Consider the following 14,839-nt stretch of genomic DNA (forward strand, 5'->3'; position numbering starts at 1 on the left):
GCTGCTATTGGAAAAACACAGCACCAAACCTGGTGGTTGTGGTTGAAGTTTCAAGTGGGCAGACCTGCGGTGCTTGCCAGGAAACAGCACGGGAGCTCAAATCCGCCCACCGTGTCCGGTCCGGGGGCGGTGGATTCAGTGTTGATGGTACGGACTTTTTAAAACTCGTCAGTACAAAACTGCGGGGGCTTTTTCGGGACGATCCGAGTCCACTCAGTTACTTGTGGCCGCAGCTTCGGAGAGAGCTTCTGATGCAGGAGGCCAAGGAGGGCAGCCCGGACTCGGGCAACAGAATCCCCCGGCTCTGTGGCCGAGCCGTGGGGCCTCCGGCTTCGTGCTGGTTTTAAGTTTCCTCCGGAGGGGCCCTCCCCAGGGTGCGAGGAGATCAGAGTTTTCAAATGAAAGAAACAGAGCCTCCGAGAAAAAAAACGCACGGAACGGCGTCAGCAGCGGCGTTCAGAACCCCTCTCTTTGCGAGCCCTGGGCGGCCTTCCGGGCTGGGGAGGGGACCGGCCGCGGCCGTGGCAGCGAGGCCAGCGTTCCCGGCCGCCCCGCCACCTCAGCTGCACCCCGGGGGCTCACGCGCGACAGGCAGGCCTGCGGCAGAACAGGTGGCCGACCTCGGGGAGCTGCCACCGTGGAAATAGCAGCCCTATATTAAGTCCGTGACCCCGAGGTGCCCGATGAGGTCAGTTACTAAAAGCGGCGCCGCCGGAGCCTCCTGCAAGGAAGCCGTGACCTCCTCCGCGGCGGCGATGCCGCGGTGAGGACCGGCCCGGCCCGGCCCAATGTTTACAAACTCCCCCTGGAGCTGCGGCTCCTGACACGTGGAGGAGCAAGGCCTCCGCGCCTCCAGAGGGAGGCTGCGCGGCCCCAGGCCGCTGTCGAGCCCCTTGTCCCTGGTCATCGGGGGACATGCTCTCCCGCTTCCGCCAGGCCTGCTCCAGACTCTACGGGGCCCTGACAGTAAGTACGCACTCACCCCGGTCTGCCAAGCGCCCCGGGGGTGGCAGGGCCTTTCTTTGCAGGACAGTGTCGGGTCCTGTTTGGAAGCTCAACTGGCCGTCAGTTAGGTAATGATTTCTTCAAAGTCACGCGGGACATTTGCGACCTTCTCCCCTCCCTTCTTAAGTATCTTACTTCACGTGAAGCCTGGAGTTCGGTTTTTCAAACGTTCGCTGTCGCCGTGTTTGGCTTCGCTGGGCGCCCTCTGTGCCTCCTTTCCCTCTGCGTCCCTTGAAGCGCCGGCTGGCAGCAGGTCCCCTCCTGCCCAGCGCCCTTGCCCTGTCACTCCTTCGCCTTCCTCACTTTGCTGCTGTCAGTTGCGCTCAGTCTCTGCGCGAGTTCTGGTCTCTGGGCTGCGGGCGCCTGGGCGCCGTCCTGCGGTTGCTGCTCAGGGAGGGGTGATTTCAGGTGCCGGGCACGAGGCGGGAGGAGGAGCCGGGCTCACTCCTGTTCTGTTTCTCATCCTTCTTCTGTCCACGGTTCTTCTGGGTCCCTGCTCTCCTTTTCCTCCCTGTGCTTCCTTCCCACGGCAGCAGGTGCGGGAGGGTGGCCTTCCCGGAGGTGGGTTCTTGTCCTGGGCGTGGACCGTGGGACTTAGTCTCAGGGCCCCCCGCTGCCCCGGTCCCCGCTCTTGGTTGCCCTTTGCTTCTATGCATCTTTGCTGATTGGTAGCTCCCCTTGCCCAGCACGGGCCCCATCCCGCCCCTGCTCCCAGATGCGGGGATGGCTTCAGTGTGCCAGCTGCTCCCCTCCAGCATCATGCATGCTGCAGGGCCTGGGTAGCCCCTGGCGTCTGAGATTCCTGCTCTTCTAGCCTGGGGGCAGGAAGGTACATCGAATGGACGGACGTCACAGTCGCACCGAGCACCATTCTTGGGCATGTGCCTGCGTCCCTTTGACGATGAACTCTTTAGAGGGTCCTTGGGACCTGTCGTGTCCCTTGGACGCCATGCACATGACAGTGTGTGCAGTGGCCACCAAGGCGTCACGGAGAGTGTCCAGCCTTGCTGGGCCCTGCGGAGTCCAGGATGTCCCGGGGACGGTGGCTGAGAGCCTGGGCTCTGAGAGCTCAGCAGGGACAGGGTGGGGCAGCGAGCTGTGGAGGGACCCCGAGCAGAGGTGTTTTGGGGTGGTGGCCTGGCAGGTGTCACACCGGATGAGGGGTGGGGATTACAGGGACCCTTCTGAAGGTTGTTGGGGGGGGGGTCGTGAGGTGATGAGGCCCGAGGCGGCTGGACTCGGTGGAAATGGGGAGGAAAGAAGGGGTCTGAACGAGACCCTCGGACGCCCTGAGGGCGGGTGAGGGCGGGTGAGGGCGGGGGCCTCGCATGTCCCCGCGGCGCACGTACCCGTCACAGCAACTGCAGCTCCCGCGTGAATCTCCTGGAGCCTGAAGGTTTTGGTTTTGTTCTGGTTTCGCTTTCGTTACACTTGAGAACCACCAAGACGGTATTAGGTAAACTGCATCCCATTGGTAATCGTAGAAGCTGAGTGGACCTGTTACCTATTTAATCCGTTCAATTCCTTATGTTCTTTAACGGAGATGGGCGCTCCGGGTGGGACACACGCACAGGTGTTCAAGGCAGGTGCACCCAGAGGCCTGCGTTGGGGTCTCCTTGCAAACGCCTCCCTCTCTGTCCTCGGTCCAGGCGCCTGGGCTCGCGTGTTCATGTGAACCAGACATGGGTTCGTTGGCAGGAGGGGAACCCGTCCTCCGACAGTGGAGGAAATCGTGTCAATTCCCACGGAAGCGTGAGCGTCGCGGGGCTGGGACGCCAGTGACGTCGGGGCAGGAAGCCTGTAGGCCGCAGACTTTGTGCACAGAGGGCGGGGGCCGCGCCGGTCCTGTGAGCGGGGGCGGGAAGGTGGCCTTGGAGGCCCTGGGTCCCCTTAAGCGGTTTCTGCGGTGTTGACTGTTATTTAGGTGTCACTGCAGAAGGCGGAAGGTATTTCCTCGCCGCCCGAGTGTCCTCCTTCCGTCCTGCGGACGCGGTGCAGGCCGGCCGGGCCCCTTTCTGGGGAGATGTGTGCAGAAGCGGCCGGGGTTAAAAGCAGCCTGTTTGGCGGCTGCATCTTTGAGAAACAGATGCTGCCCGAGGCCTATGGGCAGCAGGGGCCCTTTGCTGCTGAATGTGGGGGGACAGTGGCTGTGAGACTGATTGGAAGTGACAGCGAGTTGTGTTGTTGCGGGTGGAAGGACACACGCCCCTGGGCCACATCTGGGCACCGTGTGCTGCCAGTCACGCTCTTTATCTCCAGAACCCGGCTCTGTGCCCCGGTGAGTAAGCTTTGCCCAGCAGGGCAGGCAGTGCACATGAGAGGAAGGGAGGTTCTGGGCTGGCCAGGGGGGGGGGCACCGTGTGCAGGCCTTGCAGGGCCGGCAGGTCAGGATCTGCTGGAGAGACCAGGCCAGCGCCTCCCTATGCCCCGAGGGTCTGGGGTCTTCCTCTGTCTTTGGTCCCTCCTTGAAGGAGTTCCCTCTGCATCACCAGCCCTCACCTGCCCAGGTCCCCTTGGTGGCTACGCTTCTGGGCTCGGGTGAGCAGGTGCGCACAGAAGCCGCCTGGTGTCCCCCGCTCGCAGCACCCCCGACCCCTGCACCGATCCGCTCCCTCTCCTCGTTCAGTTCCGAGCTCCCTCTCACAGCTGCTGTGACAGATACGTCCGCACCCCGGGCCCCTGCCCCGCTCACCGGCTCCCTGACGTTAGCAAAACAGCGAAGCTCTTTGGACCTCAGGTTTCAAATCTGGAAGTGAAGTCGGAGTAAAATCCAAGGTTCTTTCCTTATGGACGTGGAGCCGACTCAGAGCCCTGTGTTCGTTTCACGTGCGCAGCGCGTCGGGGGCGGGGGGTGGGGGGCTTCTGCAGATGAGATTCCACTCCAGGTTGTTACGAGGTCCTGGGGACGGGTCCCAGTGCTCCAACGTCAGTCCTCGTTGCTTAGAGATTGAGAATTCTAACCCCACCTCCATCCATCAGCCCCATCCCCTCCATCTCCCCCCACCTCCCCTCACTTCCCCCCACCCCCCTCCCACCACATTTCTTTCCCACCAGGAAGCAGAGCTGCTCTGCTCACCCTGGTCTTCCGAGGAGCCGGGAGGTGGGAACTGCTGAGGAGTCCCACTAAGGGGACCCTGGCAGGGACAGGCCATAGCCTTGGGCGTGAGAGCATCTCCAGGTCTCATGCCTCCTCGAACGCCTGGCACTGTTTCTGGGAAGCACACGCAGCCCAGAGCGCTTCTGGTGAAGGCGGGCCTAGGGCTGTGCTCACTGCTGGGACCCCGGCGGCGTTTCACACAGGCGCGTCTGAGCCGCTGCAGCTTGCTCGGAGATGGTGCTGTGCCTTCTTTAAACATTCCCAGATTTAATTTGTTTGAACATCCTGTGTTTGCTACTCAGTGCAGAAAATCAAAGTCTAACAAGCCACATCTGAGCAAATACAAATTAGATTGCTGCAAATCCAAATACTCTAGAAGACTGTCCTGATGGAAAACCGAGGGAACGTCGGATGGACACCAACAGCTTTATAAATTTTTTAGCAAACCTTTTTCTCCAAACCACCTCCTTTCTCTTCAGGTGGAGTTGCTTTTGCGGGTCTCTGCCGACTCCCACCGCCTCTGGAGGGAGGCCTGGTCGGGAAGGGGCTGCTGCCTGCTTTCAGGAGCACGTTTACACGGGAGATGGTGGGCTGGCTGTCAAGCCCTTGAGCGCCTGACTGCCTCCCTCTCCTCGTCCGAAAGACAGGCAGCAAGGGGGACCTGCCTTGCAGCCCCGAGGTCAGGCTCAGGCGAGGCAAAGCGGGGAGCAGTCGCCGGTGCTCTGCATACAGCAGGCACTCAGCACGGTGGCTGCTGCTGTGGGAAGAGGCGGCACATCCTCAGAGATGGGGGTGGGGAGGGGGAGGGGAGAGCTGCTGCCGCTTCTCTTCCTCTGGGCAGAAGGGCTCTCGCTTCCGCGAGGGCCAGGGCCGTTACAGCTGCCCGGGCAGGGCTGCTGTAAACGTGACCTGCAGCCTCTGCTCTGGGCTGAGTCCTCCCCCGCCTGTGCTCCCACCACTGATGGAGAGGGTGGAGCGTGGTGCCCGCAAGCACGCCCGCCCCCTGTGCAGCCCAGCAAAGACGGATGGGCACCCCCTCCAGACACACAAGGCTGGGCACAGAGCGCTGCCTGCACCAGGCTCAGTGGGGCTGAAGGCAGAGACGTGGGTGTCATGGAAATGCAGACAAGAGTGGTGTCCTCAAGGCAGCCAGGGCAGGCTTCCTGGAAGAAGAGGCGAGCCTCCCCAGAGACACAGGAAGGGCGAGGGAGGCAGAGAGGAGGGCACAAGCAAAAGCCACGCAGGCCAGGCACCAAGGGCCGTGGGTGCCCCTGAGTGTGAACTGGAGCACAGGGTGAGGGCGTGGTGTGGGCTGGGATTCATCTGTACCTCTCAGGACCTGAGGTGGGAAGGAACTCAGAGGCTGGGCATCTTTCATGCTGGTTCTAACAGCCGAGAGAGGAGGGGCGGGAAGCTTGGTGGTGGACGGGACCAGAGCATCGTTGGAACCGCAGCCCTGAGCCCCTCGATCCTCCCGCCCGAGCGTTAACGCCTCTGCAAGCATCTTTACGGCTGCGCAGGGCTGAGCTGGAGGCCCTGGGGGGGCCCACACCCGCATCTCCCCTCCCCCAGGGCCCCTCTTAGGAAATAGATGCAGGTGTTGGGGGAAAAGGGGTTTGAAAAATGCTCGGACTGGGAGGTGAAGCTGATGAGGGCTGGAGATGAGGCTTCCTGGAGGGTGCTGGGGGCGGGGGTCCCTGGGCTCTGGCTGGGGGGCTACTTCCCCTCGGTCCCCACGCAGCTGGGTGACAGGACCTCCTCATGGACTCAGCTTGTTGTACTAGGTTCTGGCAGGACCTGTGAGGGGCTGATGGTCCAGGACGGAATCCGGGCTCCGTGATCCTTTGGGCTCCGGGTCTGGAAGCAGGAGAAGCTCCTGGGAAGCAGAGACACATTCTGTGGCTCGACGCCTGAGGTCGCGGTGGGGGCAGATCCTGAGAGGTTCTCGCTGTTCAGCCCAGTCGGCCTCGCGGCGGGGGGATCAGGCTGCAGCCAAGTCAGCCGTGGGTTCCGTCAGCGCCCCGAACGCGTCCTCGTCTGTGATTGTCAGACGGATACACGCTGGTGGCATCTATGTGTGTGGGGTCTCCCTGGCAGGGACGCCCTGCTGGGCCCAGGGACTTGACGGATTGGTGGAGGGAGATGCTTTAGCCCTGGAAGGTCCTTCAACGAATCGTTGCTTTATTGCAGATGAAACCTGCCCTGATGCGACCACACAGGTAACGGAGTAAGTTCACGGCTGGCCTTTCACACGAAGGGCTGTTGGGGACATCGCAGGTCTTTGGAACGGGGGGACGTGGCCTCCGATGGTCTGGACTCCGGCGGTCCGGCTCTCATTTCCTCTTTACTCGCGGCTGCGCTTGGAGAAGGTTGTTTCCTTTCTGGCCTTTCCAGTACCTTCTCCCGATCAGGAGCGCGTAAGTGCTGCGGTGAGTGAGACTGAGCCCTCCGAGGAGGCGGCGCCGGACGTGCGGAGACGTGAGGTGGCTGCTTGTTTGAGCCTCGCCTCTGCCCGCGGCGCCGCCCCAGCCCCGCCTCAGAGCTGCTGGCGTGTGAGCGACGCCGGTCAAGCCCCTGGGCCACGCGGACTCGGCTCGAAAGAGCGTCGTCGGGAAGGTCGGGGCTGCAGTTACCGACGGCCCTGCCGGAGGAGCCTCGGCCCAGGGAGTGAGTCTCAGGGCGCGACGGGAGTCTCAGCGGGGTTTTCTCGTGAAGTGTGGGGTGGGGTCACAGAACCCTCTGAGGGCAGGCAGACCAGGCAGTGGTTTTGCTGGGTGCTGCGGGGGGGCACTTGTTTTGGTTTCCAGGTGTGAAGCAGCCTGGTTCCATCTGTGTCACGGTAATTTTCTCATCACCCAGGGTCTTCTCAGGATCTGATTTATTCAGTCACTGAGGCCCACTGGCTCTCAGGCTGCCGCAGGCCCTGGGGGTGCCACGGGGAGCCCATAGCGCTGGCCCCCCCCTCAGGAGCTCGCCTGCCCCCCTCCCCTTCCCCGGCTCTTCCCGCCTCACCTGCGCAGGGCCACTGCCTCGAGGACTGCGGGGCTTCTGATGGGGCGAGGGGAGCAGACGCCCCAGGATTGAGGATGGAGCCAAGTGTCAGTCCCCAGCAGTAACCTTCGCTTTCATACAATGACCTTTCAACACCAGTGCTTTGTAAAATTAACGGGGCTTTAAAGAAGAATTCAGTGGTGTGTGCGCCATTATTTTGCTGTGAGCCACACGGGAAGCCCGTGTGCCACATTATTTTTAATTGAGCTGTTATGTTCCCCAGTTCATTAATAGAAGAAAAGGAGAAGCTGGTATGTTTTATTGCCTGTAATTATTCAGGGGAAGTTTATTTTGAAACGTATTCCTTGGGTAAATTGCCCACAGGTTACACATAAAAGTGGAATCTGAAAACTCTGAGACCTGGACTTAAGGATGAGCAAAATCTCACAATTAAACAACACATCGTGTGGGCCGTTTTCCCTGTACGCTCTTGTTTATCATCGTAAGATTTACACCTGCTCCCGGGGCCTGCGAGAGAGGGCGTGGCAGGGCTGAGTGAGCTGCCGAAGGACTGGGGACGCCTTCCGGCCTGGGACCCTGGAGGGGCAGCAGATTCGTGTGCTGGGGGTCAAGATGGGACTTGGGTCTGAGAGGGGCCCCTGGGAGCAAACGTGGGGCTGAAACTAAGCAGAGAAGCACAGCCCTGGGACCTACAGTCTGGCGAGGAGAGGGTCCAGACTGGGCGCCTCCAGGCACGAGCCCCTCTCATTCCCAGAGGGCCAGCAGAGAGAAGGCCGGGTCTTCCTGGGGTCCCGGCCAGCCCTGGGTGAGAGGGGTAAGGAAGAGTAGAGGGCAGTCCTACCTGGTGGGGGACGCTGAGCAGGGGTGCTGCTGGGCACCCTGGCCCTGCAAAGTGGAGCTTGGGGCTGGGGCTTGGCTTCCAGTGGGGCAGCGGTTCCATCCTCACAGCCCATCAAAGAGGCGGCGTCTTGTTTGGGAAACGAGGGTGGCTTGTGCTGGGGTGGTGCACGTTGCCACGCGGCCACGCACGGGTCTTCCTGTCCTGGGGCGGGGGGTGCCTGCTGCTTGTGGTCAGATGACTCTTTCCAATGCCAATGCCGTGTTTGCAGCTGTGGAGTCTTGTCCTTCGAGCTTTTCCGCAGAAGGGCGGATGTTTTGTGGACGAAACTCCTCTGTCTAGTGCTCGCTTCCTTTTTCCTTTGGGCGTTTTTCTTCCACGCCCTCCTGTCTTGGGTCTGCACGGGATGGGGACGTGCTGAGGGCAGAAGCGGTTAGGAGGAGACGGAGGAGGCGCGTGGCTGACGGGAACAAAAGCGCCCCTGCTTCTCCACGCGGACGCGAGGCCACGGGCAGGCTTCCCAAACTGAGGGCCGGAGGGAGGGGCCGAGAGGCGGAGCGGCTCTGATTTCACATCCGCCGGAGGCTTGACCTGAGCACGGGTTGCAGAGCGTCCCGTTTTACGTTTAAGGCCTCTTTTTGGCTGAGTCCTGCCTGTGGTCTCAGATTTGCTAAATTTGTATTGTCTGGCTTAAATGGCAAATCCGCGTGGAAATACTTAGGGTGCTCTCTCGGGATCCGCAGGAGAGTGCCTCCAGCAGCCCCTCGGACACCAGAATCAGTGGGTGCTCAAGTCCCTAACGCCCAGTGGTATCATGCCTGCATCGCACCTGCGTACATCCTGTACATCCTGCCGCAGACGTTAGCTCATCTCCCGATTACTGTAATAACTCGGACGGTGTAGGGGTCATGTAAATAGGGGCAAATCCGAAGTAAAAGCCAGGTAACTAGTTGCCAACACTCTGCAAGTTCAAGTTTTGGGTTTTGGAACTTTCTGGAATTTTTTTTTTTTTTGGGGGGGGGGAAGATTTAACGTCCACGGTTGTTTGAATCTGAGGGTGCGAAGTCTGCGGATACAGAGGGCAGACTGTGCTGCTTTTGTTGTGTGGTAACTTAAAAGGCAGCGTCTCCCACCTACGTGTCCCTTTGTTTGCAGGTCCTATTCTCTAGATTTACTGTTTCGTCAGCTCTTTGTGCTGGTAGTTGGCCAGCTAGATTTTGTAACATGCACCACATCTTATAGAATGAATATTGATGGTTAAAAAATTACGGTTTTATGCCCTAATGACAACGATCCAAAAAAATTGCTGGGTCATAAATAATAAACCTGCTGTGGACCAGACGTCTAAATGTGCACGGCCCCTGAGTCTTCAGCCCTGAGCCTCAGTTTGGAAGTCCACTCACCCTCACCAGGTACTTGCTGTGCCCCGAGTGTGGAGCCGGTGAGTGCGTGCGCGGGGGTGGGGGGGCAGCAGATGCAGGACAGGTGGGATGAAAAGCCCACCCTTGGGGCCTTTTGGCCTCTTCCCAGCTGGAGCCTGATGCAGGTCTCCTGGCCTCTTGGAAGCTCAGTCTCTCCCCTCGTCCCCAGCCTCTGCTCCCCTGGGCGGGCTAAGAGGCCGTGTACACAAACCATCTTACCTGTTGGGAAAGACGTTCCTGCAACATCCCCACCTGGCAGGGCTTCGGTCTCAGGAAATTTCTTACAGGGAACAAAGGAGAGAAGAATTGAAGGCAGAGAGTTGAGTCTTTAAATTGCTTTAAAGTAAAATGAAGCTTGGACAAGTCTTCGAGCTCAGTTACTGTGGGATCCATATTCCTGTGATCTGGGGCTTCCAGTGCACCTCAAAGGCTGTAGCTGGGGACGGATTCCACAGTGGAAGGTGGAGACGCATCGCCGGGGCAGGAGGAGGTGATCGCAACACTGGAACAGCCTTTCTCAGGAGCACAGAGGATTTGAGCCCCGGCGGGGGGGCGGTGATGGTGGCTGGAACGTGAAGGAAAACAAGGTGACATGGCACTGGGGTGGGGGTGGAACGTGGTGGGATGTTAGCGTGGTGGCCCTGCGTCCCTGAACGGGGCTGGCAGCGTGTGTGGATCAATGCATGAAGTTGGGTCCCAGCTCTGTCTGAGCACAGCAGCTTTAAAAATAACTTATTCCCTGCTGCTCTGGGAGTGCTTTTAATATTAGAAGCATTAAAAGTCATAATCTCTACAAATCTACAGCTACCATCATTTGCTGCGAGGTTCAGTCTCTCACCAAGGAAATGATTCTATTGCAAGAACCGTAGCACACACAGAAGAGAGTTGAGCAAACCTCCATGGATGAGTCACAGATAAATAGTTCCCAAGATTACCAAGTAAAGGCCAGTGTTGCCCTCTCTGCCCAACCCCGCCACCACTCCGATTATTCTGAGGCAGACGGAGCCATCACACAATTTCATACAAACTCATCCTCCCCCAACTTTTTTAAAGGGTGAAAACTGAGCAGCACTGATCCCGGCTCAAGGCTGCTGAAGGCAAGTGGCGTGGCCAGTTTCTAAGTTCTCGTCAGTGGAATCGTGTGCCTGCTCTGGGTCCCCCTCTAGCTGGTCCCCATGTCTCAGCACCGGGAGGGCCCCCTCCTCCGGGTAAAACCCAGCCCATCTCCCAGGTCTGGTCTCTGGGGAGGGCAGCCCGCCCCCTCAGCGCTGACCCAGTGCCACGTGTGGCACCATTGAGGTTTCTGCAAGTCCTGTCTGTACCAGGTTCTGTTTTCAAAATAGGCAAAGGGCTCTGTGGAAATTCCCTGAGTTTGGGAGAATCGAGCACACCTGTAGCAGCACAATTTCCCCAAGTTAAACGCAACTCCGCGGAAGAGAAGCCCAGACGGCCTGGCACCGTTTCTTCCTGTGCTGGATCGTGGACGAAGCCTGCCCAGGATTCCAGGGTCTGCGGAACTGATTATCAAAACATGGGGAGAGTTCAGTTGTGATGATCAGCCTTGACCAAGCTCCGTGGTGCAGGGAACACGCGAGGGTGTAACCTGACGGCGTCTGAGTCTGACCGGCCGTGACTGCGTAGACTCCCAGTGGTGTTCGTACCACGACGCAGTGGGTGGTTGGCTCACAGGGCAACCGGGTTACCAGGTTATTGGGCTGGGGTCCAGGGAGTCTGCTGCCCATGGGCGTGGCACAAGGACCCCCTAGAGGGGCGAGCGGGAGGGCGCGGGACATCTGGAGTCTGCCTGCTGGGGTGGGCGAGATCTCATCTCGATGACGTCACATGAGAAGGGGATGCGGGAGTGTGGGACGGGGACGCCTGGGGATCTGAGGAGCCAAAGGACAGGAGTGGGACTGCACTTCGGGAGAAGGATCTGCCGCACTTTCTGGGGGAGACCAGGGGAGGGCCGTTCAGGGCTTCGGGGGCAGAGGGGCGAGGCTGGTTGACGCTGGTCCAGCTGGAGCTGCCCTCTGTGAGGGGTGGCCCCCCCTTGATCACGCTCAGCCAGTGCAGGCGGCTCCTGTTCTTACCTGACGGCTCCCTCACTGGAAGGGAAGCCATTGACCTCGGAGAAGCAGACAGAGCTCAGGGAACATGTAAGAACTTAAACCCAAGAGATGTGAGGAGTTCCCATTACGGCTCAGTAGTAACAAACCCGACTAGCACCCATGAGGGTGCAGGTTCGATCTCTGGCCTCACTCAGTGGGTTGAGGATCCAGTGTTGCCATGAGCTGTGGTGTAGGTCGCAGACAGTGGCTTGGATCTGGCGTTGCTGTGGCTGTGGTGTATGCCTGCAGCTGCGGCTCCGATTCAACCCCTAGCAGGGAACCTTCATATGCTACAGACCCCCAAAACCCAAGAGACATGAGAAAAGATGGCACTAAAGCCATAACTAAATGAGGTGGGGTGAGAGGAGTAATCCAGAAAGAGAGAATTCCTCTAGATTACAGAGGCATAACTACCAGAGAAACTGAGGGAAGTGCCAAGGAAGTCTTCCAGTGCGAAGAAAACAGACAGAAAATGCGATGGAAACGAGAAGAAAGTTCGTCAGATCTTATCTGTCCCATTGGTGAGTCCTTCACATCCTCGACTTACCAAGGAGGGCACCCCCTCAGGGTCCACACCCGCAGAGAGCTGCCCAGAAGGGCTGAGACCAGACCCTGCGACACTGGGGGAGGTCCTGGGACTTGCCGTGTGTCACCAGCCTCTCTGTTTTGCTAAGTGGTGGTGACCTTTGGCATGTAGGGCCTGCATGAAACCTTTCAAAGGTAGCTCAGGAATGGAGAGGGGAACCACAGGGTTAGAGTGAGGGCTAGGTTAGGGTCAAGGTTAGGTCAGGGTCAGGGTTAGGGTCAGGGTTAGAGCTAGGGTTAGGGCTAGGGCTATGTTTAGGCTTAGGGCTAGGGCTAGGTTTTCGTTTAGCTTTACGGTTAGTGTCATGGGTTAGGGTTAGAGATGGGCTAGAGTTAGGGTTAGAATTGGTGTTGTTGGGAGCAGGGCTGTGAGTGTGTGGGTTGGAAAGAGCAGGGCTGCGGAGGGACAGCCTGGTCTCCTCTCATGGGGAGCAGGTGTGAGGCTGCCGTCCTTTCTGGGGGCTTTCCTCATCTTCTTCCTGAATCCTTTTCTCTCTTCCTTCCTTCCCTCTTTCCTCCCTTCCTTCCTTTCTTTTTTCCTTTCTTTCTTTGTAGGGCTGCACCTGCGGCATTTGGAAGTTCCCAGGCTAGGGTCCAATCAGAATTACAGCTGCTGGCCTACACCACAGCCACAGCAATGCCAGATCTGAGCCTCCGCCACATTTCGTGGCAACACCAGATCTTTAGCCCACTGAGCTGGCTCAGGGATCAAACCCAAACCCTCGTGGTTACTAGTTGGGTTCCTTTCTGCTGTGCCACAGCGGGCACTCCCTGAATCCTTTTCAAATGAGGAGGGGTGCTCTCCGCTGACCGGAGGCTTCTCTGCGAGCTGGGAAAGGCTGTGTCGAGGCCCAGTTCCCAGGTCTCGGAAGGGGAAGAAGAAGACGTCTGGAAATCTCGCCCTGCGTTACTTGTCTGCTGCAGTCCACTTCTCACGTGTCTGTGCTCCTGGAGAAACACTTGCAGAGACGCTTTCCACCAGTGTTCTTTGGGGACCATGCTTCTCTCTGGCTCACGTCCCACGTCTTTCAAGGAGGAGCTCGGGTTCCGGAGGTCACTTCCTAGATTTGCTCTTCTGTGCTTCCTACCCCTCGGCCCCTCTGCACTGGCATTGCCCCCGGTCCCGGTGGCCGGTGGGCTTCGTGGCCGCTGTCCCTCAGACTGGACGCCCTCGTGGCTGGCGAGCCTCTCCTCCCCAGGTCAGCGCGCAGCCCTCTGCTGTCGCCAGGACGGCGTGGACACGGGCGTTCCCCTCGCTTCCTGCTCTCCTGGGCCTGCTGGGCCCAGGTCCCGCTGGGATCCACCTGCCTGTTCAAGGCACTGCTGTCCCTGGTCAGAGGCAGAAACTCTGAGGTGGGAACCGTCCTGTTTCCCAGACGTGGCTTCCTGAACGCAGTGCGTTGCTGTGTAAAAAATTCTCTACTCATCCACCTGGGCGACTAAAAGACCGGCTTGGTGGGGACCGCGCCACGACGCCCGTTTCCGGGCTCTGCGGGGATGTCTGAGCGCCCGGACCCGGTTTTCTTTATCGGGAAGGACCAGCGTTTACCCTGCGCTGTTTCCGTTTATCTGGTGGCGGCGTTTTAGGGCCCTCGCATTAGGTCCCAGTGACACGTCGGGGCTGTTCGTGGCACAGGGAGAGGAGACCGAGATGGTTGCGGAAGCCGAGGGTGGAGCTTGCACCCCCTTCTGCTTGTGCGCCCTGGGCCAGCACCGCCCGCCAAGCAGACAAGCAGGTGCTCTGAGGTGGGGGTCGGTAGACACACAGAGTCAGCGGGGGGTGCGGGGAGCCCCTCCAGGAGGTGCTGCTCCCGGGCCCCTGCCGGGTGACCGGGCAGCCAGAGCCCAGCGGGTGGTGAGCTCCTGCACTGCCCACTTGGGCTGGTGAGAGGCCATGGAGGAAGGGGCTCTCCAGCTCTCAGGCCAACTCCCTGGGGCCCTAAGAGCAGCCTGTGTGTGAGAGAGAGAGAGAGAGAGTGTGTGTGTGTGTGTGTGTGTGTGTGTGTGTGTGTGTGTGTGTGTGCGTTGGGAGGCCAGTGGCCCAGGCCTGAGGGAGGCACCCACTTCCTGGGTGCAGCCTGGTAGTAAGTGTACTTGTGACGGTTGATGGGGAGGGGAGAAGCTGGGAGAGGGTGGGGGAGCTGTCCTGTGCCCCACCCTCTCAGGGCCCCTTCTGGTCACCCCTAAAGCCAGGGGTGCAAGAGGAGGTGGGACTGCTTCCGGAGAGGCTTCGGCTCAAGGCCAGCACTTCGCTCTCAGCCAAGAGAGCTCCCCTCTTGAGAGGCAAGAACCCCCTGCCTCCCTTCTCCAAGGCTGAGGGCTCCTCGGGACGGAAGGGGAGGCCACGCACCCCGAGATGCTCTGGTGTCCCAGGGGCCCCCTGCCCCTCGAGGCTGCGTCCCAGTAAGGGCCACGCTCCCATTGCACTCACGGCAGATCTCTTAGAGGGCGGAGAAGTTTCTAAATCTTTCTTGTCTGAGATCAGGGAAAAGATTTGGAGAGATCCCTTTGGAATCCTTGTCAGAAATGAAATACCACCTGCCTCCACTGCGCTCAAGGAACCAAGATAACAAATTGGACTTTTTCTACCCATTGAGTGTTCGAAGGGGGAATTCAGGAAGTAATGGGATTTAGTAGCTTCTTCTTTAGCACCTGTGGGCTAATCAGTTACCCTTAGTGTCTGGTGTGAAACCAACAGATGAGGACCACCCGCTGACTTTTCTTACCTGCCCTGAATTCCGGTGAAGCATCATTTGGCTTCAGGATTCCTGCG

The 14,839-nt window shown here is 59.3% G+C and overlaps 1 protein-coding gene across 11 annotated transcripts in view; it reads left to right on the forward strand.

The window, feature by feature from the left end:
* The window catches only part of RPS6KA2 (ribosomal protein S6 kinase A2), a 319,578-nt gene that overhangs the window by 117,092 nt on the left and 187,647 nt on the right, over nucleotides 1–14,839 (forward strand). For 2 of the 11 annotated variants that reach the window (XM_085021841.1, XM_085021824.1), the window contains exon 1: nucleotides 726–966. The exons of 8 other annotated variants lie outside the window; for them this stretch is intronic. Coding sequence is in view for 1 of the 3 variants with exons in the window: in XM_085021824.1 (XP_084877950.1) it covers nucleotides 916–966 (51 nt within the window). In the remaining 2 variants the exon portion in view is untranslated. Of the gene's footprint in view, nucleotides 1–725; nucleotides 967–6,645; nucleotides 6,770–14,839 lie in introns of those variants that run through there. One more of the 11 variants, XM_085021874.1, reaches the window with a different exon arrangement.

This window comes from Sus scrofa, chromosome 1, assembly GCF_054392235.1.
Source record: "Sus scrofa isolate SSC_HxYL_T2T_F1_AM1 chromosome 1, Sscrofa_HxYL_maternal_Yorkshire_Landrace_v2.0, whole genome shotgun sequence".
In the NCBI taxonomy this organism is placed as follows: Eukaryota; Metazoa; Chordata; class Mammalia; order Artiodactyla; family Suidae; genus Sus; species Sus scrofa.